Source organism: Nyctibius grandis, chromosome 3 (genome assembly GCF_013368605.1).
Source record: "Nyctibius grandis isolate bNycGra1 chromosome 3, bNycGra1.pri, whole genome shotgun sequence".
Classification (NCBI taxonomy): Eukaryota; Metazoa; Chordata; class Aves; order Nyctibiiformes; family Nyctibiidae; genus Nyctibius; species Nyctibius grandis.
In genome coordinates, this window is record NC_090660.1 from 86,838,264 (window position 1) to 86,862,584 (window position 24,321).

The 24,321-nt window shown below is 45.7% G+C and overlaps 1 protein-coding gene across 1 annotated transcript in view; it reads right to left on the reverse strand.

Annotated features, from left to right (window-relative positions):
- Window positions 1-18,655, reverse strand: part of DEPTOR (DEP domain containing MTOR interacting protein) — an 82,454-nt gene extending 63,799 nt beyond the window's left edge. The window contains exons 1-2 of the mRNA XM_068395715.1: window positions 18,447-18,655; window positions 18,174-18,269 (exon numbers count right to left, since the gene is read on the reverse strand). Of these exons, the coding sequence (XP_068251816.1) occupies window positions 18,174-18,259 (86 nt within the window). The 5' untranslated portion in view covers window positions 18,260-18,269; window positions 18,447-18,655. The remainder of the gene's footprint in view (window positions 1-18,173; window positions 18,270-18,446) is intronic.
- Window positions 18,656-24,321: the final 5,666 nt, after the last annotated feature.

Sequence of the window (24,321 nt, forward strand, 5' to 3'; positions counted from 1 at the left end):
TATACAAAATTTCAGTCCATATGTAAGTAGACTGCACATATATGAAACTGGTGAAACTGCAAAAGGTTTGTGGTCACTGGAGACATTAAATCGTCAATCAAGTGTCCAACACCTTTCTGTGCCTTTTCCACAGGTCTATCATATTCTGAGGTGGAATACTGATATTTTACATGGAAAGATGTGCTGTGTACAGTCTTCAGCCTGCAAGCAAAATGTCACAATTTCTAGTCCACTGGAACTTTTCCTTAGCCACTATATGTTTAAACAAATTATTCTCTCTGTGTTTGTTGTGCTTCTCCTAAACAGTTTACACAATCCTTTTTAATTCCTCCTTTGCTCCAATAATGTGTTTCCCAAGAGTACTGTTGTTACTGGCCTCATATAAACTCAGATGTTCCATATTCATCAGAAAATAAATCAACACAGAATACAAACACATTTCATGTGAAATTATGTAGGATACACTGTTTCAGCTGGTATTGATTTACAGATTTAACAAAAAAAAAGTCATATGAAGTTCTTAATATTTTAGTTTGGAGCAGCTCTAGCCCCTCTGTAGCCAAACACAGTGAATGTAAGCAATTATCTTTCAACCACCACTGTTTGATTCATTACAGTAGGCCCAAAGTATAGCACTTGGAAAAACCATCGCTTTATAGACACCAAAAATGATTGGATTTTCCCCCGCTATGAAACATTTTTAAAAAATCTAGGCCTTGCAGCATTGTGATAAAGCACAATGGCATACAGAGAAAGCAACAAAACTCATCGCTCTGTGCGTATTGACAGAACTATTATTATTTTCAAAAGGCAGGATAATGGTTGGGCACATTCCTGATTTAATCATGTCTTCAATCGCATCTGTAAAGGCCAGGGAATATATCTCATTACCTTCCAAATGGATTACCGGATGAGACATGCCCTTCCAAGGGAAGAAAGTGTTAACAGTTCTAATACCTTCTTCCCTCAACGTGGGACTGAAAATCCACTTTCCACAAGCAAAGCTGGAGCTGCAGGACTATGGAAAACCCAGAATTTATGCACACAAATGAACTCCCAGACTGGGCCCTTTTGCACAGTGCAAGAGGATCTGAGAGCACTCGATCAATTTGTTGTATCGCCGTGCAGGCAGTGAGAACAGAGGAGCAGGTCGCTTGCCCTGAGATTACTGTTCCTATTGTAATGCCAACGCAACACAGCCAGCAGGATTTCTGGCACTAAAGTGATCTACTGGCCTTCCAGCATGTATTATCCATACACTGCCTTCAGTCTTTTCTCTATTCTCATCCTTCAAGGACTGATATAAAACCAGTATGTCCTAAGAATGCACACTTTGGCTTCTGTCCCTCAAGTTCTTAAGAAATGGATAGACAGATAACCTCACAGACACCTTGAAAATCTCTCTTGGTGGTGGGAAGAGTTGCAATGTTGGCATCTCATGAATCTCACATGATCTGAGGTAAAATCCTGGCCTGACTTAAGACACTGCGGTCAAGAGAATCAGGTTCTCACCTTCACATCTTCATAAAAATCTCAGTTGAAATAGATTTCAAAAGTTCTTGGGCATTCATTTGGAAACGGAAAATCTCTCACCCTTAAATTTGCTTGAAAAGCTGGACAATGTGAAAGGAGTGGTACTGTCAATCACTGCATCTGTTGTACAAACTAACCCAGCTGATTTTGCACTGAAGTAGGTTAGGAAGTATTCTCACAAGCCCTCCCACCAGTGCAACTGAGTGGATATTTGCTGGGAGGCCTACTCAGCCAGCTATCCTCAGTCCAGGAGGTTCCTCCAGTGCATTGATGATAACTTTCTGATGCAAATGGTGGATGAGCCAACTAGGAGAGGAGCGCTGCTGGATCTTATCCTCACTAACAAGGAGGGTCTGGTTGAAGCGGTGAAGGCTGAGGGCAGCCTTGGTTGTAGTGACCATGAGATGCTGGAGTTCAGGATCTCATGTGGCAGGAACAGAATAGCTAGCAAAATCACAACCCTGGACTTCAGTAGGGCCAACTTTGGCCTTTTCAAGCAATTGCTAGGGGAAATCCCATGGGACAGGGTACTAGAAGGTAAGGGGGCTCAAGATAGTTGGTTAGCATTCAAGGACTGCTTCTTCCGAGCTCAAGATCAGAGCATCCCAGCAGGTAGGAAGTCAAGGAAGGGTTCCAGGAGACCTGCATGGTTAAACAGGGAACTGCTGGGCAAACTCAAGTGGAAGAAGAGGGTGTACAGATCATGGAAGGAGGGGCTGGCCACTTGGGAGGAATATAAGTCTGTTGTCAGAGGATGTAGGGAGGCAACTAGGAAAGCTAAGGCCTCCTTGGAATTAAACCTTGCAAGAGAGGTCAAGGACAACAGAAAGGGCTTCTTCAAATACATTGCAGGTAAAACCAACACTAGAGGCAATGTAGGCCCACTGATGAATGAGGTGGGGGCCCTGGAGACAGAGGATAAAAAGAAGGCAGAGCTACTGAATGCCTTCTTTGCCTCTGTCTATACTGCTGGAGGCTGTCCTGAGGAGCCCCGGACCCCTGAGGCCCCAGAAAAAGTCAGGATAGAGGAGGAATCTGTCTTGGTTGATGAGGGCTGGGTCAGGGACCAATTAAGCAACCTGGACGTCCATAAATCCATGGGCCCTGATGGGATGCACCCGCAGGTGCTGAGGGAGCTGGCGGAAGTCATTGCTAGGCCACTCTCCATCATCTTTGCTAAGTCGTGGGCAACGGGAGAGGTGCCTGAGGACTGGAGGAAAGCGAATGTCACTCCAGTCTTCAAAAAGGGCAAGAAGGAGGACCCGGGTAACTATAGACCGGTCAGCCTCACCTCCATCCCCGGAAAGGTGATGGAGCAACTTGTTCTTGGTGCTGTCTCTAGGCACATCAAGGATAGGGGGATCATTAGGGGCACTCAACATGGCTTCACCAAGGGGAAGTCATGCTTAACCAACTTGATAGCCTTTTATGAGGACATAACCCAGTGGATAGATGATGGTAAAGCTGTGGATGTGGTCTATCTTGATTTCAGTAAAGCGTTTGACACTGTCTCCCACATCATCCTCGCAGCTAAACTGAGGAAGTGTGGTCTGGATGATCGGGTAGTGAGGTGGATTGTGAACTGGCTGAAGGAAAGAAGCCAGAGAGTGGTGGTCAATGGGACAGAGTCCAGTTGGAGGCCTGTGTCTAGCGGAGTCCCTCAAGGGTCGGTACTGGGACCAGTACTATCAATATATTCATTAATGACTTGGATGAGGGAATAGAGTGCACTGTCAGCAAGTTCGCTGATGACACAAAACTGGGAGGAGTGGCTGATGCACCGGAAGGCTGCGCAGCCATTCAGAGGGACCTAGACAGGCTGGAGAGTTGGGCAAGGAGAAATTTAATGAAATATAACAAGGGCAAGTGTAGAGTCCTGCATCTGGGCAAGAACAACCCCATGTATGAGTACAAGTTGGGGACAGACCTGTTGGAGACCAGCGTAGGGGAAAGGGACCTGGGGGTCCTAGTGGACAGCAAGATGACCATGAGCCAGCAGTGTGCCCTTGTGGCCAAGAAGGCCAATGGCATCCTGGGGTGTATTAGAAGGGGTGTGGTTAGCAGGTCGAGAGAGGTTCTTCTCCCTCTCTACTCTGCCCTGGTGAGGCCGCATCTGGAATATTGTGTCCAGTTCTGGGCCCCTCAGTTCAAGAAGGACAGGGAACTGCTAGAGAGAGTCCAGCGCAGAGCCACAAAGATGATTAAGGGAGTGGAACATCTCCCTTATGAGGAGAGGCTCAGGGAGCTGGGTCTCTTTAGCTTAGAGAAGAGGAGACTGAGGGGTGACCTCATTAATGTTTATAAATATGTAAAGGGCAAGTGTCATGAGGATGGAGCCAGGCTCTTCTCAGTGACATCCCTTGACAGGACAAGGGGCAATGGGTGCAAGCTGGAACACAGGAGGTTCCGCATAAATATGAGGAAAAACTTCTTTACGGTGAGGGTGACCGAACACTGGAACAGGCTGCCCAGAGAGGTTGTGGAGTCTCCTTCTCTGGAGACATTCAAAACCCGCCTGGACGCGTTCCTGTGTGATATGGTCTAGGCAATCCTGCTCCGGCAGGGGGATTGGACTAGATGATCTTTCGAGGTCCCTTCCAATCCCTAACATTCTGTGATTCTGTGATTCTGTGATAATAATCTCTGGTTACCAGCCAGTAAAAAAATGCTGATAATATCACCCGCCACAGCTTAAAGAAGACACCACACTACGCCTTCATGAAATATAGAGTAATGCAGGTTGGAAGGGACCTCTGGAGGTCATCTGGTCCAGCCTATACTAAAAGCATGTCCAGTTAGTGCAAGTTGCTCAGGGTCACGTCCACGCAAGATTTTAATATCTCTGAGCTTCTCTGGGCCCCTATTCCAATTTTTCACTTACCCTCACAGTGAATAATTCTTTCCAAATATCTAATTAGAAATTCTCTTGCAAATTTTGCCTACTGCCTCTTGTCCTATCCCTGTGCACCTTGGAAAAGACTCTCTCCATTTCCCTACACCTTCTCATTTCAGTAGTTGCAACCAGCAGTAAGATCCCCCTGAGCCTTCTCTTTTCTAGGCTGAGCAGACCCAGCCCTCAGCATCTCCTTGCACATCACATGCTCCAGCCCAACCCCATCCTGACAGCCAGCCCTCCTTGGTGATTGCTTCTTGTACAAAGACACCTTTTAGCTGTCTATTTTAGATAATTGCATAATTTTGCATAAATCAAGGTTAAATAAATAAATTAAGCTTGTTGAAATAAACTTTTCATAAACGTTGCTTTTTTTCTTTTCTTCAGTGTGCTTTTAAGAACCTACTTTCATCACCTCATCTAATTAGACAAGCAGCAGTATGACACCAATGGCTCCTATTATGGAGCTATTTTTCTTGTCACAGAGATCTACTTATTAATTCAACCTCATCTATTTCTACCATTTCCCAAAAGACTTGAAAGGTCTGAGTTTGTCCAAATGCTGTTAGTTTTGAAAATACTTTAATTGTCCAAGACAAGTCTTTAAGCTTCTAGCCCCAACTAACTCTCAAAATGGTATTTGTACGATCTCTTTTGGGATTTGTACATGATGATGCTACTTTGAGCTTCTTCACATCACTATCTCCCTCTGTTTGCACTGACCAAGCAGCAAAACAGCAGTTTAAGTTAGAAGTTGCTCCTTCTACATCTTAGTAAAAATAAATTAATTTCAGCTAGAGGAAAGTGTAAGTTAATTACATCCTGAGCATCAGGAAACAATTAACAGCTTTCTGTTAAATCACCCTGATTTCTAAGCTATACAATTACATGCTACTGCAGAAAAGGATGTGTGATTATCAAGAGAAGGATCTTTTCTGCAAAAAATGAAAGGAAATTGTTCCACCGCTGACAATCAGCACTATAAAAAATGCCTAGCTAATATCTTTTCAGAAGCCATTTCCATTATTTGTAGTCCTTACTCTGAGTGACGTGTTGGCCATGTGTTGTCAGACTCGCCTCCCAAAGAAGATGCGTGTAAGTAAGTGCTGGACTCCGATTCCTCACACAAGCACTCACAGCTTCAGCTTCCTGTGAATATTCTGCAATACTCGTTGGAAATTAATTAAAAATCATTGGTTTTACAAACCATACTGTCATTATGCCTAGCGTTTGGTTTGTCTCTTAAATCAGAGCTGACAATGGCTTGTGAAAACACAAAGGAATATCCAGGCTTGCTTTAGGCAGCCCCAACGCTTTGAAGACACGAGTAGCAATGTGAAGAGCAACAGATACAACATACGAAGTCTTCTTTTTAACTCCTGCCAATAAACTCACTTGGCCAAGTATGCAGGGAAGTGGTGCAAACACAGAGCCAGGGGATTGCACAACAGTTCAGCTGAACACTAATGGAAACACTACGACAATATACCTGTTTTGGCAATGACCCTTAGTGTGAGAAGCAATGAAACAAACCCACATAAACCTCCACAACTCCAAGTCAAAGGCCACCGTGCTAGATGGCAGCTGTGTTTTTGGGGGTGGGAGAATCTTCCCAAACCAGGTAGATTATATAAGATCCATAAAGGATAAATATGATAGTGTTAGTGCTGCTTATCAGCAGAAGAACTTTGGTCTCTGCAGATTCCTCATGCAATGCACCTCCAGGACAGCTATACCTCTCCCTCAGAAAGTTCAAGTTCTGTTCCAAGTTCTTCCCTATTATCTTACACCTCAAGGCTTCTTCTATGCACTGTCCTTGACAAACATCATTTTGTCTGGCTCTTATCTAGCTGGAATGCTCTTGGCAAGACAGTTTCCACAGCTCTTGATCTCAATAACATTGCCCATCTCCCCAATTCCTCCCACTGCCTCCTCCTCTTCTGTCATATCAAACACAGGATTACCGAGCTTATCTTCACGTTCAAGCTGCCACCTTTGCTATCACCATCTCTCAGGTGGTATTGGCTTTTGCTCTGACAAGCCACTTAGTTCCAGTTTTGCCATTCTGTTTTAAATCTTCAGGCAAGCATCTTTGTGCTTGCTGCCTTAATACCCAGGAGGCCACAGAGCTGTCTGGATGTAGTCCCCCAAACCCTGTCCAGCATTGCTGTGGTGTCTACCAAAAACTTGACATATAAACAGAGGTTGGGCAGGGGAAGAATGGATGAAACGGGTGAGAAGGGGCTCCTCGACTGGCACAGCTGTACTTTAAAGCCAGGGTTTGACTCCAGAAGAAGCCAATCTCACTGTGGGGTCCCCCAGTAAAGGGGGTATCTGTGGAGCTCCTCAACCCCTGGCCCCAGCCCAGCTGACCTTATCCCTTGCACTGTCATTGGTGCTAGTTTGACACAAGGGTAACCTGGCTGAGCTCCCCAGACTGCTCACCATGGAGTCAGACACGCACCAATGCAGGTGCACCAGGACAATTAGCAGAAGCCCTGGTCCAGGGGAGTTGGGCTGCCCCTTTCTGCAGCAGCAGCAGCTAGACACACCAGCTCAATGCCGCTCTAAAAACCCACAGAAACCAGAAAACTCTCATCTGCCTGCAAATCCCCATGACACAGCTGTGGTAGCCCATGTAATCACCCACACAATTGCAAAGGAAATGGAGAATTATGGCCTTGCTATGTGAAAACCAGCTTCTATATTTGCTCTGAATTAGCAAGCCCAATCAGTCATATTTTTTAATTATTTGTAAATGTACCTTTGAGATCTGAATGCATTTACTGGATTGAGGCGCTGTTAAGAAGCAAACTACGAAGACTGTAAAATTATAGGGCTGATAATTAAGGTAGGGGGTTGCATTCTGAAGTAGTGCTGTCACGGTAGCACAGTGATGTGCTGGTCATATAAATTACACAGTACAAATTTCAAAACATATGAAATGTCAATATTTGTCTCTATTCATGCACAATACTCTGACAAGAGTGCAGAAGTAAAGGTAAAAACCTTGAAAGAGAAATAATCTAGGCAAATTGCAAACATAGCTCCTGTTCCTATCTGGTAACAGCACGTGCATTGGGATTTAAACTCCACATGATTTTATAGTCTCTCTTCTACTGGAGTTTGAAATTTTTTAATGGGAATCCAGCAAATGTTTGACCCACGTTGAGTTTAGGCAAATGAAGCACTGAGGGGGTGGTCAAGCAAACCCAGCAGTGGCTGCTGCTACCGTTCCCTCTCTCCGTCCTTGACCGTGCGTTTCTGCTAGCTCCCTCACCCCAGCGCTGGCACTGGTCTGACCTCGTGCTGAGCCTGTTTAGAAAGTTAAATTTTTCTTATTTGGTTTCACCTGCTTTAGTTCCCTGAACTTCTGATCCCAGACAAACACCAGTGCGAGGTGCAAGGGGAGCGATAAGACTGGGGCAGCAGCAGCCTGCAGTTGGATAACTCTGTATCAGAAAACCACAGCCTTAAACTGTAGTTCAGTGACATGGGGTAAGCCAGCACCCCTCATACTTCTTCTGAGAAAGCTTTTATGTGGTCATGCTGTAAATCGCTTTGTAAAACTGACCCAACTGAAATATCAGCTTTCCAAAAGCCCTGCTGATCACTTCCCCTGTGCAGGTCACTGTATGGTGATGGTCCAGAGATGCTCAAGCCAGTCCAAAGGAGGGGAAGGAAGCACAGAGGGGGGAACCAGGAGGCAGAAACACCTGTGTCGGTGTGGGTAAAAGAAAGAGAGGACCACTGCTCTCAGTGGCAATACCAGCTTGCAGCTTTGGCCATCCAAACTCTTAGCCTCTCTGCGCTTCCCTAGCTCCAGGCATACCTGAATCCCTGCATAGCTGTACCGTGACAAAGAGCCCAGCTGAGGAACAAACATGTAACAGAAGCAGACCTGCTGCTGATCGCTGCCTGAGGAGGCTCCTTGAAAGGCTTCACAGGCTTCTCTAGAGCCTGAGTGAGCCTGTGACCCAGTCTATGGGTTATCATCTTTTCCCTTTCTCCATGCTTCCATGCAACTCAATGCTTCAGGGTTTTCAAAACATACATAAAGGGGCAAGACTGCACATTATTTTACTTCTACTCCTGCTATATAGCACTCTCCTGGCAATGTAAGTTTAAATATTTTATTTTTCTTTAACTCTGAAATCAGTTTTATTCTTTCTGCTGCAAGGAACAAAAGCATATTCGCAATACAGTCATTTCTCCTCAAGACACAGGAAAGGTGTCCAGAGGGACCTTGACAGGCTTGAGAGCTGGGCCTGTGCGAACCGCATGAAGTTCAACAAGGCCAAGTGCAAGGTCCTGCATGTGGGTCGGGGCAATCCCAAGCACAAATACAGGCTGGGCGGAGAATGGATTGAGAGCAGCCCTGAGGAGGACTTGGGGGCGATGGCTGATGAGAAACTCAAAAAGAGCCGGCAATGTGCGCTTGCAGCCCAGAAGGCCAACTGTACCCTGGGCTGCATCAAAAGCAGCGTGGCCAGCAGGTCGAGGGAGGTGATTCTGCCCCTCTACTCTGCTCTCGTGAGACCCCACCTGGAGTACTGCATTCAGCTCTGGGGCCCCCAACAGAAAAAGGACATGGATCTGTTGGAGAGAGACCAGAGGAGGTCCATGAAGATGATGAGAGGGCTGAAGCACCTCTCCTATGAAGACAGGCTGAGAGAGTTGGGGCTGTTCAGCCTGGAGAAGAGAAGGCTCTGGGGAGACCTCATAGCAGCCTTCCAGTACCTGAAGGGGCCTACAGAAAAGTGGGAGAGGGGCTTTTCACAAGGGCAAGTAGTGACAGGATGAGGGGGAATGGTTTTAAACTGAAAGAGGGTAGATTTAGATTAGATAGTAGGAAGAAATTCTTTACTGTGAGTGTGGTGAGACACTGGAACAGGTTGCCCAGAGATGTTGTGGCTGCTCCCTCCCTGGCAGTGTTTAAGGCCAGGTTGGATGGGGCTTTGAGCAACCTGGTCTGGTGGAAAGGTGTCCCTGCCTGTGGCAGGCAGGTTGGAACTAGATCATCTTTAAGGTCCCTTCCATCCCAAACCATTCTATGATTCTATGATTCTATGATTCTATGAAAAATGTGGGATTCCAGGGAAAGGTCAAATCTCCAAACTGTTAAAAAAAAAATATCAAAAATTAAAAGTAATGACTGTTGTTGATATTTATGAAATAATTGATTAAAAATCCCTTCGCAGCTTTCCTTCTGCTAGCTAGTGGAGGCAAACTGCCTTTGTAAATCTGTCTCTCCATTCTATTATAATACCAAGTCTTAGTTGAATCAGTGTAACTAAGGATCCTTATGAGCCTGTGTTCACATAGGTCTAAGGTGTATTTAATTCCAGTGGTTTATACATTAAAATTATTTAAAATACGTGGTTTATATGTCCTGCTCTTGCTTAAGAGAAAAAAAAAAAACAACAACCCATGACTAGCATGTGAAGTGCATCCTTCACTCAGCGAATGCCAGTGGTTCTGCCAAGACCTGAAGCTTTGCAGTTTCTGTCTTTATTAACCTTTCGAGCCTCGATGCAGTTTTTCTTCAGGGACCAGGTACACGAAGCTCTTGCTTCTCACCCAGCTTTTCATCCCCTTTGTCAGTTCTTCATCAGTTTAATCTCTTCCCACAGAAGTTAAATTTGAGGAGGAGATGACTGTATTCAACCCTGGCCTCGAACACAGGAGAAAAAGTATCTTTCCGTTAGCGAAAGAACTCACACAAGCCTGCTCTGTCAGGAAGAAAGAGGCAAAAGAGGTAACAGAACCACAATACAAGGGTTACGAAAATAAAAAGCAGAATAAGTGGCAAGAAAGGTAGAAGGGCCCAGAATCTCAGGAGGTAATGTCTGTCTCTGAGAGCAGACCCTAAGTCAAGAGCTACCACCCAAGCCAGCACTCACTGCCTGGACATTTAGTGATGGGGATGAAGACGACTATGTCAGGAACTTAGCTGGACTGCGGAGAGGCTAACGTTTGCTGCTTTGACAATATGCTTCACTTTCTTAACTTCTACATCACAGAAAGCACTGAAATTCTTAAAGTTTTACACTTCAAAAAGTACTGGAGTTTACAGATATAAGAAATACCTCAATTAAAATGAGATGAACTGATTCCTCCCTAGTCCTTGTCCATTTATCCAATAGTGAAAGCTGGTTGACCTCCCTCCTGGCTTCAGTCTGGTCTCTCACTCTACAGATGTGACTTTGGAGGGAGAAAAGAGCAGATCCTTTCCTGAGCACAGTACCCAGAGCTCCCCACACATCTGGGCACACACAGTTTCACCTCTGCATCTCCACACTTGAGAGGTATTTTCCTCTGGGCTTTCGGGACGCCACTCTTGAGCTCGGCGTCTGTCCTCCCTAACCAGAAATCCCAATCCCGCCAGAGTCCCACATCAGTTCCCCAAGTTTGGTGGCTTCATACAGTCCCTCCCTTGCCAGCCAGAGCCCGCTACTGCTGCAAGAAACCACTACCAACTGCAGCCAAGATTTGTGTTGCAAGGGCTTTATTTTTCTACTGCTGACAGGACTTGATAAATAGCTCAAATTCCTAGGCACTATCGCTACACAAATAGTAAATAATAATGACAAGTAATAGGAGGACTTCTTTGTCATGGTGCCAGCCTATAGCCGCTGCCCCCACAGGAGCAGGGATCGTGTAGTAAATGCAAAGCTAGATTGCTTTTGGCACATAAATTCTGCCTTCCCTGCATGAGCATCAACATCAAAACAGTTTCCTTCACCTGTTTACAGGCAGGTCCTCTAACGTAAAACAAATAAAAAATATTCTTCCACGTGCTACACACATCCAGGATCCTTTGCTTGCCTGCTGATCTGTGCTAACCTGAGACAAAAGTTAATGATTGACTCCATCTGGAATGGGATACATAAAATATAGAGCACAAACCACTCGTAAAACATCCGCCTTCTTGTGTACATAGCGAAAGAGCAATCACTATTTGCACATGCGTTGTTACCTACTTGATCTCTAAGTTGTGCTTGAGGAAAGCTGCTGACAGGAATGAGTCAATTATTAAAGGGCATAGCTTAAAAGAAAGAACTGAGCAAACAAAAGCCTTATGTCTTGATCTCTAGAAATGTTGAATAGCCACTTATTTTACTGAAGGACATGTGAAATTGAGATTCCTGGCTGAGAAATCATATACATACACATATACGCATATATATCTCTATCTGTGCATGCATGCATGCTTATATATACACATGGGACTTGATGTCATTAAAATTAGCCCTAATGCGCAAAATTGAAACACACAAGAAGGTGAATCAGGTATAAAAGATTCTAGAAAAGCAAACATATACATTTGAGAAACACATGCTTTTATAAAATTAAAATAATTTATATTAATTAAAATATGTAACTGAAAGTGTTGTGATAGGGTAGAGTTCGCGGGAAACTTCTTGATTTCAGAGCACTTCATTTTGCAGCTTTACCAATCTTCACTTTGAAAACTTTTCTTTCAGTGTATTACTCTGGGGCAATCTCACAGAGAGGATTGCCAATTTTTTGGTTGCTTGATTTTGGAAAACAAATTAATGGAAGTGAAATTATTTGGACAGGGAGTTCTGGAGCACTCTGTTCCACAAACATCTGATGATATTATCTCCTGTATCCTATCCACCCTGAAGAAGTCAGCACACAAGAGCCTTCTCAAGTGAGACAACTGAAAACTGTTTTTTTCAGGGTTAGTTTTGAGCCTGATCAGTACCTCCTGGCTAAGGGAAATGCAACCACTGGTGGAGAACTAAAGAGGTTGCAAGAACAATGTGCAGGGGGTAGAAAAACACATCATCCCTTCAGGTGGAAGTACAATATTGGATTGGCTTGCACAGATTACAAAGCCTCATCTTAATGAATTCTGTCTCTAAAAATGGCACATGAATTTGTTTAATATCTGAAGATCAGTCAGGACCAAACTTGAGAGGAAGTGACCTCTAGACTATTCTGTATCTTTAAATCCTTATGTTCCTTTTAGTGTATAAGCTTACACAGTTGTAGTAGCGCATTGCTAGACTGTTAATATACTTTCAAACACAGCCATAATATACTTTCAAACACAGTTCTTCTGCATCAAAAGCAGCGTGGCCAGCAGGTCAAGGGAGGTGATTCTGCCCCTCTACTCTGCTCTTGTGAGACCCTACCTGGAGTACTGCGTTCAGCTCTGGGGTCACCAACAGAAAAAGGACATGGAACTGTTGGAGAGAGTCCAGAGGAGGGCCACGAAGATGATGAGAGGGCTGGAGCACCTCTCCTATGAAGACAGGTTGAGAGAGTTGGGGCTCTTCAGCCTGGAGAAGTCTCCAGGGAGACCTTATAGCAGCCTTCCAGTACCTGAAGGGACCTACAGGAAAGCTGGAGAGGGGCTTTTTACAAGGGCATGTAGTGATAGGATGAGGTGGAACAGTTTTAAACTGAAAGAGGGTAGATTTAGATTATATGGTAGGGAGAAATTCTTTCCTGTGAGTGTGGTGAGACACTGGAACAGGTTGCCCAGAGAAGCTGTGCCTGTCCCCTCCCTGACAGTGTTCAAGGCCAGGTTGGATGGGGCTTTGAGCAACCTGGTCTGGTGGAAGGTGTCCCTGCCTATGGCAGGGGGGGTTGGAACTAAATGATCTTTAAGGTCCCTTCCAACCCAAAACATTCTGTGGTTCTATGATTCTAGGACAGCATTTAATAAATTATGTAACTATATGGTTAATATATTTCTATATTATAGCAATATATTAATGCTAAGGGTCTCTTGATTACATTTGTCTAGAAACTGTTATTGTTATGTGCTCTGGGTTCTTTGCACCTTAGAGTGCCAATGAACTTTTGAACCCTACCATCATGAAAAAGGTTGAGTATTTATTTCTCAGAGTAAGAAAAAAATTACAGACCTGTAGGTGCTATCATCCTTCAGAAGTTAATGACTCTGGAAGTCATGCACTCTAACACGTTAAGAAATTTTCTTAAAGTGATGATCCTCCTGAAGTGAGACCTTTGGAAGACCAGTGAAAACTGGTTTTGATTTGTCTTGTAGCTTCAAAATGTATAGCTGTTTACCACGTAAAACCTCTTTTGTAAGATGAAACCCATACACAAACTCTGATAAAAAGGCAACCAAATTTCGGTTGAACTATATCTTGCATTTTGTCTCTTCCAAAGAAAGAATAATCTCTGAGAAACATGCTTCATATTTCGCTATGTGGAAAGAAAGAAGGTCCTGGATTATAAGAACTATTGTATCAAAATCACTGGCTCATCTAACAAGTTTCCTAATGATTTGCTCAACTATTTAACAGGAGCGTGAATCAGGAAAGGTGTTGCTTCTTGTAAAGGCTGGTGATAAAGAGGTATCCAAACTCTGCAAAGACATTAAATGTCATTCAAGTTATACCTACTACAGAGAACTGCACCATATATACAATGGCAATTTCTGATTTAAAAACAAACAAAAAAGGTGCTCTTTTTACATTGCTGTTTGGTCAACTGAAGCCTGAAGACTCCTGAATGACTAGAAACTTTTTCTGCAAGAAATGAGGGACTCTTGGAAGATACACCAAGAAACATGAAGAAACAATTAGCAGACAAGGAAGATCTCAGACTTGTAAGACAGGCAGCCAGCATGTATAACAAAACATGCCCTTTGAAACTGCTTTTGGTTGCCAGAGGCAAGATCAGCTCTAAGTTAATGCTCAAACCCTGATACAGATACTTTAATCCTTCTGCCAAACAGTGCTGAAACAGGCACAACCTGATGCCTTCAACCGGGAGGGAAATGAGCTTGGAATTGCTCTGCTTCCAATAAAACTCTTATCAGCTTCAGCAGTGCCGTTATACGTTCCCGTTATTATGCTTCCAACGATGACTATCCAAAGCTCTAAGGCTGTGACACCATCCTTCAGGCACACCCAGCAAGACCAAGGAAGCTCAAGGACATTCACTTCCCCAGGGCTGCCCCCGGGCAGGTGTTTGCTGGCAGGGATGCAGCGGGGTGGAGGCTTCGAAGGGCTCTCCCAGTCCTGAGGAAGCTGAAGGCCCATGATCCTCTCGAGCACAGCTCGCAGTTTCCTCAGGAGACAGATCCATACTCATCACTTGTAACTTATGGAGCCCTTTAAGGGCAGCTCTGTTGCAGCCATCCTCAAAAGAGCTCACCACTGAACAGCTATAGGGTCTCTGAAACCGCAGCAGAACAGCGGGAGGAGCTTGGTTTTTGGGTAGTTGGAGCGGTCAGGCAGCCAGAGCCCCAGCTCTGTCCTTGCAGGGCTGTCGGTGCTTGGAGAGCCCGCAGCTGGATCGTGCCCATCCCAGCTCTCGCCTTGCTCTTCTTAGTCTTCCGCATGGCAGCGAGAAGCTGCCAAAGGTCTGTCCTGAAATGCCGCACTGCTAAGATCTTCTGTTTTGTTTCTTGGCTGTCAGCTTGATAATTAAAAGGCCTTTTAAGAGCCAAACTTCAGAAGACCTCACTTTAAAAAATATGTTCCCATTAACCAAAAGTAAGAGTGAGGGAGGTATTCTCTCAGCCAGCTACTGGGGTTAGAGTCAGAGGACACTACTGGATGTAAAAACTTGCCATGTTACCTAAAATATAGCTCAAGGTCCTGTTTCTTTTTCCTTAAATCACCCCACCCATGGACCAGGATTTACATCACAGCCTCATCTCCCACAAACTGCTCCTGACTGAAGCTGGTGGGTGCAAGCCCAGAGCCAGCGTGTGCCCACAGCCAGCTCCCCGGGTGCCAGGTGACATCGCACACACTGGGGCAGAGGCTCCTGACCTCGCAAAGGAGAAACACAGATCACAAGCAACTGAGGGAGAGTAACAAGGAGAAGGTTTTTTACCTTTGGCTTCCTCCTCTCCCTCCCCTAGCCAGCTTGCACTTGCCTGGGGAGGTGAAGGGGGAACAGGGCTTCCATCCCCACTGCCAGCACTGCCAGTAGGGAAAAACCCCCCACAGCAGGGGGATTGGAACTAGATGATCTTTAAGGTCCCTTCCAACCCAAACCACTCTATGATTCATTCTATCACTCTATAAAGCTAGGCTCACCAATGCGCTGCTCAGATGACTTCAGCCCTCACCGCATGAGGAGGTCCCTGAAAGAGAGGGATGAATGTGCAGCAAACAGGCCACAGGAACGGGGGCCATGAGGCAATGGGTGAGGCTGGGGCGAGACGGACAACAGGAACTTAAAAAGGAATTTAAATCAAGCAGCTCTTGTAAGTATTTGAGTTTAGGCACATGTGCTGTTTGGTCTAGTACAAGAGTGCTTTAAATACCTACATTTGGTTGTGTTTATGTAAGCAACACCATGCTCAGGGTTTCATTTTACACTTTTACTCCTAAGTTATGTGTTCATCTTGCAGTATGCAACACTTGCTCATACGCACTTTCACCCAAATACACACATAATCACCTGTCCGGCTGCATCACCGAGGGCTTATCACTGTTTGTAAGCATCACTAAGAATAGAGTACAGTATGTTTCCCTGAGTGCATGTGTGTGCTGGTTTTCTGTCATCTGTTTGCCTGCCCCAAAGGCTGCTGAGATAGCCTGTCTTTGATCCTGAAAACCCTCCACGTTTTCATTTAGCCTTAACAATTATACGCTTATCTTGGACAGGAAAAGGGAAACTTTAAATGCAGGGTTGGTTAGAACTTGTCTACCGGCCAGTTTTCTATCACATATTTCGCAGCTTTTATTGTCTGGAAAACTGAAGAAAACTGACCCTTTGCATAGAGTATCCCAACAGAGAAACAGAACAAAGCCAATAAAAAATTGGGGGAAGAGAGACAATTTTGGGTACAGTTTCATAAGACGGTTCCAGCTGACCCAACAGCTCACTGGTGCCAAAATGGGAGATCTCACTTCTTCTCCACTACCTCCTCTTCCTGCTTCTGGCTCCACAATCCCACCACCTATCTCCTGTGGGTTCTGGCAGTCAGCAGCTCAGAAAACTAACCCACCCGCTGGATCGCCACACTGGATCTGCTCCCAGGAAGGTGCAAGAAGTATGTAAGCAGGTACGAGGGAGGAGGCGGGACTACCCAGCCAGAGTGGGGAGTAGGAAAAGGGTCAGGGAGAGTGGATCTCCCCTGTCAGTAGGGACTAGGCATTATGCAGGCTGAGTTGTTCAGGAAACCACAGTCCAATGAGATCCAGGCGACTTCCTACAGATTTGCAAAGGAATGTCCATAGGTAACTTCACAGGATGGGGAATAACTATGTTATATCTGTAGATCATCTTGCCCAAAACCAGCACCATGTTTCATTACCGTAATAAATAAGACGACAAATGTCATCCTTGATTGTGAGACTAATGAACTGATTCCAGGAGCCAGATTTGTTGAAGTTTCCTCAGTTTTCTCCTTAGGGAAAGACTGCAAAGCTTGTGCTTTTACATTTAACTGTGAGGTATATAGAAAGATTAATGTGATCTTAATAGAAATTTTGTATTAGGCTTGAATGCTCAACTTCTAGGGAGATAAATTAGGAACAGCAGGATTCTTATCAGGCACTTGGATGCCAATTACTCTGCACTAAGCCCACCACGCAGGGCCTGCGTGCTGGTGCACCCTGTCACCCTGGGTTTCACTTTAGGCTACTCTGAAGAGGAATCTCAAGCTTGGAACAGATGCTGCTGTGTACTGGAGCCAGACCACTAAAACAACATTTGCTCCCTAAACATGTACATCACTGGTGTGCATCACAAGGTGTCAATGGCCCTTACCATGTGGATGCAACCACTAACAATGTCAGTGTCTGTACTAGCAGCAATGACGGCACCTCCCAAATCAAGCAACATTTCTGTCATTTTGCAGTGTTTGTCTGGCATTTGAGTAAAAAGTTCAAAGAAAATTCAAGCAAAAACTAGTGGGAAAATATTTCTACAATCTCTTTATAGTTCCACACATAACACACAATAATAATAGGATTTTTCTTCCTGAATCACACAACATTCTACCAACAAGCCAAAAGCCTTAAAATTTCTTTTTCTCCTCTGTAGTGTATGGGTACAGCTAGCACACTAAATACATCCCAGAAATTAAAAATTAACTGAGTCAGGCATTTTTGTTAACGGTTTCTGTGCTGCACCCAGCTCCAGTCACACAGCCCTGTTAAGGCTGCTGGCACTGACAGTAGGGATCCCCTTCCATCTGCTGGGACCAGCTGATGCAAAATAAAAACAAGCCCTGCGAATAGGGAGCCCCCCCGCAGGGTCCCTGCCCGCCCCGCTGCCAGAGCCAGAGAGCACGCGGGGCTTGGGCAGGAGCCGTGACCTGTGCTCCGCTCGTTTCTCGCTGGAGTGCTGAAACACTTCATCGCTTATGGTTTCTTTGGGTTTTTTTAATCTTTAAAGATGCACTGTCCTTCTTGATTCCTTTAGCAATGCTGCAGCCTTGCCCTCAGACGCCTCCTATCCCACGCAGGGGAGCAAAGGTGCCCGGGGCAGAAGACCCCCGAGGTGGTGACTTACCTCCCCGGGCTCGCAGCGCCGGCTGCCATCTCCCCTCATCCTTCTTCTCATCCTCCTCCTCCTCTTCCTCCTCCCCGCTGCGGAAAGCGGGGACGGAGCCCGGGGACGCGCTGGGAGCGGGGCAGGTGCTCCGATGCAAGGAAAGCCCGAGGGGCCAGACCCTCGCCCTCCGCCCCGCAGAACCCCCTCCCGCCTTCAGGAGGGCTGCTGCTGACCCCCGGCTACGTGTCCCCGGAAAAGCGGGGGGGAAGGCACCGCTTACCGGAGCTGCTCGCCGGTGAGCAGGACCTCGGCCATGTGCTCCAGCTCCGCCGCTTTCTGCTGCATGCTGCTCATGCCCTCCTCCATCGCCGCCGGCCTGCGGGCACAGCACCGCCGGCTGAGGGGGCACCGGGGTCCCGCCGGCCCCCCCCGGCCGCACCGCCCCCGCTGCCAACTCCGAGGGGCTCCTCCCGCCCGGCCCCGGCGGCTGCAGAGCTTGTCGCCGGGGGTGGGGGGGACACAGCGGCAGCCGCCCCCCGCCGCTTCGGCTCACCTGAGAGGGGCAGGTCACTTTTCCCCTCGGCAGGCTGGGATCATCCCCCCCGCCCCGCTTCCCGTGTTATTGTGTCACGGGCAGGCGGAGAAACACATGGCTGCAGCCGCCGCAGCCGCAGCCGGGCTCGCCGAGGCAGCAGCGTCCCCCCCCGGCTGTCATACGGCAGGGTCGGCGCTGCGGGCCCCCGCGGGAAGGCGCCGGCTCCCCGCCGGGGGCTGCGGGCCAAGTGGGGGCCGCCGCCTCGGCTGCCCGCCGGCTCCGCGGCGGCCAGGGCCGCTCCGCCGCTCGCCCCTCCCGTGACACCCTTTCCGCGGGTGCAGAGTCCCAGCGGCCCTGGGGCTGCCGGCAGGACGAGCTAAAGGGAGGAACGGTGCCCTCGGGGGAAGCCGGCCCGGCCGGGCGGTGTGCGCTAGCCGGCGCTGCGCTGCCGGCTCCGGCGGGACCGATGCTGCTGCTCGGGGAGTGCGCGCTGTGCCCTGGCTGTCACCCTTAGCGAGGGAGGCGGCTATCGGTCCGGCTTTTCACCCTCAAAAACTGCTGCTGCTCTCCCGCCGTCCTGATTTCTGCTCATCCGCTGCCCAGGGGGTGTTTTCAGACGTCGGTCCCCTTCCCGCCTCACCTCTTTGTCTCCAGGCGACAGCGGATGCAGAATCCCTGAGAGGGCAGAGGAGCGTTTCTCTCAGCATTTGGTTTTGGCAATGGGAAGTAAAGTGCAAGGTCATGAGCACTGTTTGTCAACATTTTTGATGCGGAAAAAACCCTCAGCCTTTTTAAAAAAACTCCAGGAGACATCTTCTGCAGTGGTCCAGCCATGGTTTTCATTTACAAACACATGCAATTAAGATATACCTTGATTGCCTACTCATTGCCTGTATTTCTGCCTGCACGTACTCTGTGTGCATGGAAATTGCATATGCTTAACTGTCTGCAATATTGTCATCGATTCAGGACCAAGATGATAGTTTCAGAACCAAGAGAAGAACTATGAGGGAATCAAGTGAACCTAGCAGTAACCAGGCTGCAAAGGGACGGAGGTGATTCTTTGCATGGCCCATAGTAGACTTGCGGTATTTCTTACCAAAGGAGGCTCTGGATGTAAAAGAATGGACTTAGAGTAAAGGAAAAAATGGACAAGTACTTGGAAAAGAACTCTACAGAGGGTTACTAAGCACACGGCAGCCACATCCAGCTCAGGAAATTTTCTGTTCTAAAAATAGTTGGGAGCTAGGCAAGCACTTGCGAGACAGTTCATATACGTCTTCCCTGCTGTTCCCTAAGCATCTGTTTATAGCCACCGAGATGAATACTGAACTAGACGGACCTTTGGTTTAACCTCGTATAGTTGTTTTACTGAACACCTTTGCAGGTCTCAAAGAGCACTAGAGATCCATGGATGGCAAAGTGAGAAAAGCAGAATCTGCCTTCATTTCGTTTGTGGAATGGGCCAGGGAGAGAGGACACCTTAGGACTGCAAACACTACAGCGTGATCTTGCTTGCTGTAAATTTGGAAGACAGGCATTTAATCTGAACACTTGCAAACACCCTCTAATTCCACTCATACTGCAAACATACAAAGTATAGATTCACAGAGCTGGAAACAGAAAGAGAATTGAAACAACCATCTCATCTGACCTTATCTTTAGGACAAAGAATTTACACAGTAATTTTTATCAAGCACTTTATCACATGACTGAAGCAAAGACAATTTGAAGAGAATGTTGTTGTACATTGCAGACCGTGCCTGGGTATGCCCTCGGCTCCATCACTTGGGTTTGGCTGATTCAGCCAAACCTGGGTAGTCCTGGGCAGCTGGGAGCAGGAACAAAAGAGGAGGAAGGAGAGGAAAAGGGGGAAGAAGCTGTCTTTGGGCAGCAACAAGCTATCAGCTTGACTCAGGGTGCTTATGGAACTGCAGCCTGAAATGTGTATCTTTCCTTGCATAGTCTTGCAACCTGGAAAAAGCAGGCCAGTGCGATTTCCTGTACTGAATTATTTAATGATTAAACATGGCCATGTTTGCCTTTGCGCACTGATACAAATTACCCATTTGTAATTTGTTCCACATGTTCACACTGAAATTTCTTACCCTTACAGTGTGCCTAAGAGGAGGGAATTGGGTATCAGTCACTCCAAGCTGGCTGTCACCCAAAAATGGTTAATTAACATAACCCCAAAGGGTCACATTTCAGCCAAAAGCCAGTAATGAGCTACATAAAATAACCTGTTTAGATGTTTGTAGCTTGTTTGTTTTTAATGTACAGACTGCTATAGAACATAAAGTCTAGCAAAAGTTTAAATTGTCTTGTCCCTTCCTCCCAGGGGAGACTGACCACCAAGACTAAGATGCTCCTCTAAGAGGTGGTACAGCATGTGCAGAGCCTGAAATCCTGACAGCAAGAGAGAGAGACATCCCTCTGAGGTAACCTCTGGGAGGTGGACTGATTTCTTTTTTACAAATACAGGATCGATTTTAGGGGTTGGTGTCTATTTTAGATATGAATACATACTTGCATTTTACAATAATGTGGGTGGAGTTAAGGGAGATGAAGGTAGCTAGCTAACAGTAAGGCATTCCTCAGCTAGCAGCATGGCAGATCTTTGAGCTGGAGCTCTGGGACACTTTAAAACTCATCCTCCACAACATCAAGAGCGTAAGTAGAGCTGCACAGGTCTGGCGAAGAGTTGTACCACAGGCATGAGGGAAAGATCAAGTGTCTTCCAGTGACTTTTGATGACGCTGGAGGCCCTCTGGCATGCAGTAAGGTGTTGGGCTACACATTTGAACCCCCAAGGTCATGACACTCAGTGGAACATCATGCATGAATAGGGATATTATATGAGAGTACTGGTTTTAGAAAACATTCTAGTAATTTGTATAAACTTTCTTATCTCACTGAGTAAATGTCCAAGCGGTAAATGTTTGCATAGTGAAATAAAAATATTGCTCTCACTGCTTTAAAGAATATTGCATCTGTGGCCTACATTTTGACTTCATAAATTAATCTGAGATTTGATAAATTAATTCTTTAGTCTCACTAATTATTTTTCTGCAAGCTTATTTTAGCACGAGACATTCACATCAAAAAATTACCAGTATTCATGTATGTACTTCTCATTTCTCCTAGAGCATTGTTCCTGAGTCTCACATAAGGTCTTTCCCTTGCTGTGATGACTAGAGCTTTTTATACAGGAAAATGATAGACAAATCATTAAGGCATTGATTACCTCATGCAAAAGATGGTGAAGCACTCGAGGGAGAAAAGGCATTAGCAGGTGAGCTGTTCGATGGGTTAACAGTTGTGTTTTTCCTAACGTATTTTGTATAAGAGCCAACATTATCTAAACATTGAATTTAAAAATACTTGGTCCCTCTCTTACTGAGGAAGACAAATACAAAATAAGTTTTTGGCTTTTAATGTGGCCTGTCATTTAAGTAGGTCTTATAACACTCAGAAAATTAGTGTGGGGTTTTGTTTCTATATTCCCATGCTTATTTGCAAAGAGAACTCACTTGTCTTTGTGTTCACTTCCTTAGCACTAGGGACCTGGCAAGGGCAACCAGAGGAACTACCAGGTATTGTCCAGTCTCCCCTCCTCTTTTCAGGCTAAGTACAATAGTGTTTCCCATTCTTGGCAGTGCGCAGATTACATTCATTGCTGCTCATTTGCTGCTCTAAGTTCGAACAATTTAAAGTCGCCCTGCTAGGAACCGGTCAGAAGAATCAGTGCTTGTGTGATTCAAAGGACTGAATGCATCTGGCCAAGCTAATTTTAGTCTTGTGATAAACCACAGGAAAAGTTAGTAAGTTTTCAGAAAAGAAAAAAAAATGGTATGTTTTAAACTTCTCTTTTTCTATTATAACATCCAAGTTCCTGCAAAAAGCCACCATGGGTGAGATAACAGGAGGAATTTATCACCATCTCTGTCCAACATTTCAGCACTAGAGTTGAGACTTGTATCCGTTAGATTCTTATCAGTGTCACTGACCTGGTAATTGTCATAATAGTGAGCTGAAGTGCAGAGAAAAGGCATTTTGATCCTGAGATATGCAGAGACAATCTGAAAGGGGCTTTCTAAGCCTGTACTTACTCAGCTTTTCCATTTTGTATTAAATGTCAAACACTCGCTGGCCAGACAGACAGCGAGATTCCTGTGCAGACTGATGGCTAAGGCACAACCAAGAGATGGTACATGCTTCAGTGCTGCTCCTGTGAACAGATAAGTATTTTATGGAAACAGCAGCTTCAATAAGATAAAAGATCAGAAATTCACATCAGACCAGTAGACCCCATAACTCAAGTTGTTGACAGTATGGTCTGCTAAACCAGCATTTTGCACTACTCAATGCCAGTGACGCCATTTGCTCTATACGCTTGAGTCCCTCTACTGGACTATTATATCTGGATTATTTTCTAATTCCTCTTATTTCATATATTCAGTATTTTGCAATAATTTCTGATTTTGAGCATCACAAAAATATTTACCTGTCAAAAAGCACCTGTAAAACTGGCTGAAACCTTAGTCTTTGAAGATTTCATATATATTTCCAGTAGTTCTTTTTTTGTTTGTTTTCTCTTTATTTTATTCTGCATTTAACTGATAGCAATTATGAACTCATTCAGCCTGAGCTACATCTACATTGTATATTTAGCCCAGGTTGTAGTCCAGGGCTTTTGTAGTATCTAGCTTAGTGCACGGGCCGGGAGGTGTGGGTCAGCTGGGAAGTGTGACTAAGAGCTCAAAAGGAACTGCTTTCTAAACCACTTCTCATGTGTGAAGACAACACCTACTAGCTAAGTGGTAAAAGCCAGCTTCTTAAGCTGCTCCCCAGCTATATCTGTGTTAATGCGCTCTGATGTCTGGTTGTAAGATCAAAAAGGTCTGCTTAAACCGCCGTGGCTTGAACTGATGGTTTGACTCTGCACTGTAACTAGCCCTGAACACTCAGGCACTTTCTTTTTTTCTCCTTTGGGAGGCAACACCTAAGAGCTGAGATTCAGTCTAAGACGATGTTCCTTACTAGTCCTTTGCTATCTGTTCCTGCTTTTCAGCCTGAGTTTCTGTTGCTTGTTGCTCTTTCCACACTGCTGGTGATGGAGCACACTCTGCCTTAGGCGATCTGGCTCTTCTGTGCCCTGGAGCGAGCACCACAGCCAGGGTCTGGGGTGGGTGGTGGGTGCAAGTGTGCAGTGCGCACGTATCTGTGGATATATCTGTGGATATGTGGTTCTGGTGGCAGGAACAGATGTAAACAGTTTGACAGGACGCCGAACATCTGCTGCCATGAGATACAGAATCGTACTCCTCTATGACTGATGAGGCTTTTAATAAAGTAAAACAGTCTTTGTCAAGCAGTACTCTACAAAGCAGAGGTTTCAGCGTTGTCTCCATCCTCAACCAACATCTACATCCTGTCGTTAGGAGAGGCTGTGCGGCACACAGAGACATCCCTGTGGCTGAGGAAACAGCCACCAGCAAAGCTGTGAAACTGACAGGCCTCTCTGGGGCAATTATGACCACCATTTCTGAGAGACCATCAGAAACGCTACACAACCGATGATATCACCCAGCTCCACTGGATCATCACCAGCAGCTACTCTGGGTCGCCTAACTCCAGTTTGTTTTGGTCTGTGAAATAAACTGTTTCCAGTAGATATGTTTTAATCACTCTGCCACCCTGTGGGTCCTTTCAGGAAATCATGAAAATGCCTGTTAGAAAATCATTGTGAATTGATGTTCGACAAAAGAAAAATGAAGCTAATGGTAATTTTATAAGGGAATAATCTTTAGACAATATAATTTTTGCACAGGATTACAAACACAAACATATTTGAGTCCATCATTAATTTCCCTCCACAATGAACACCAAA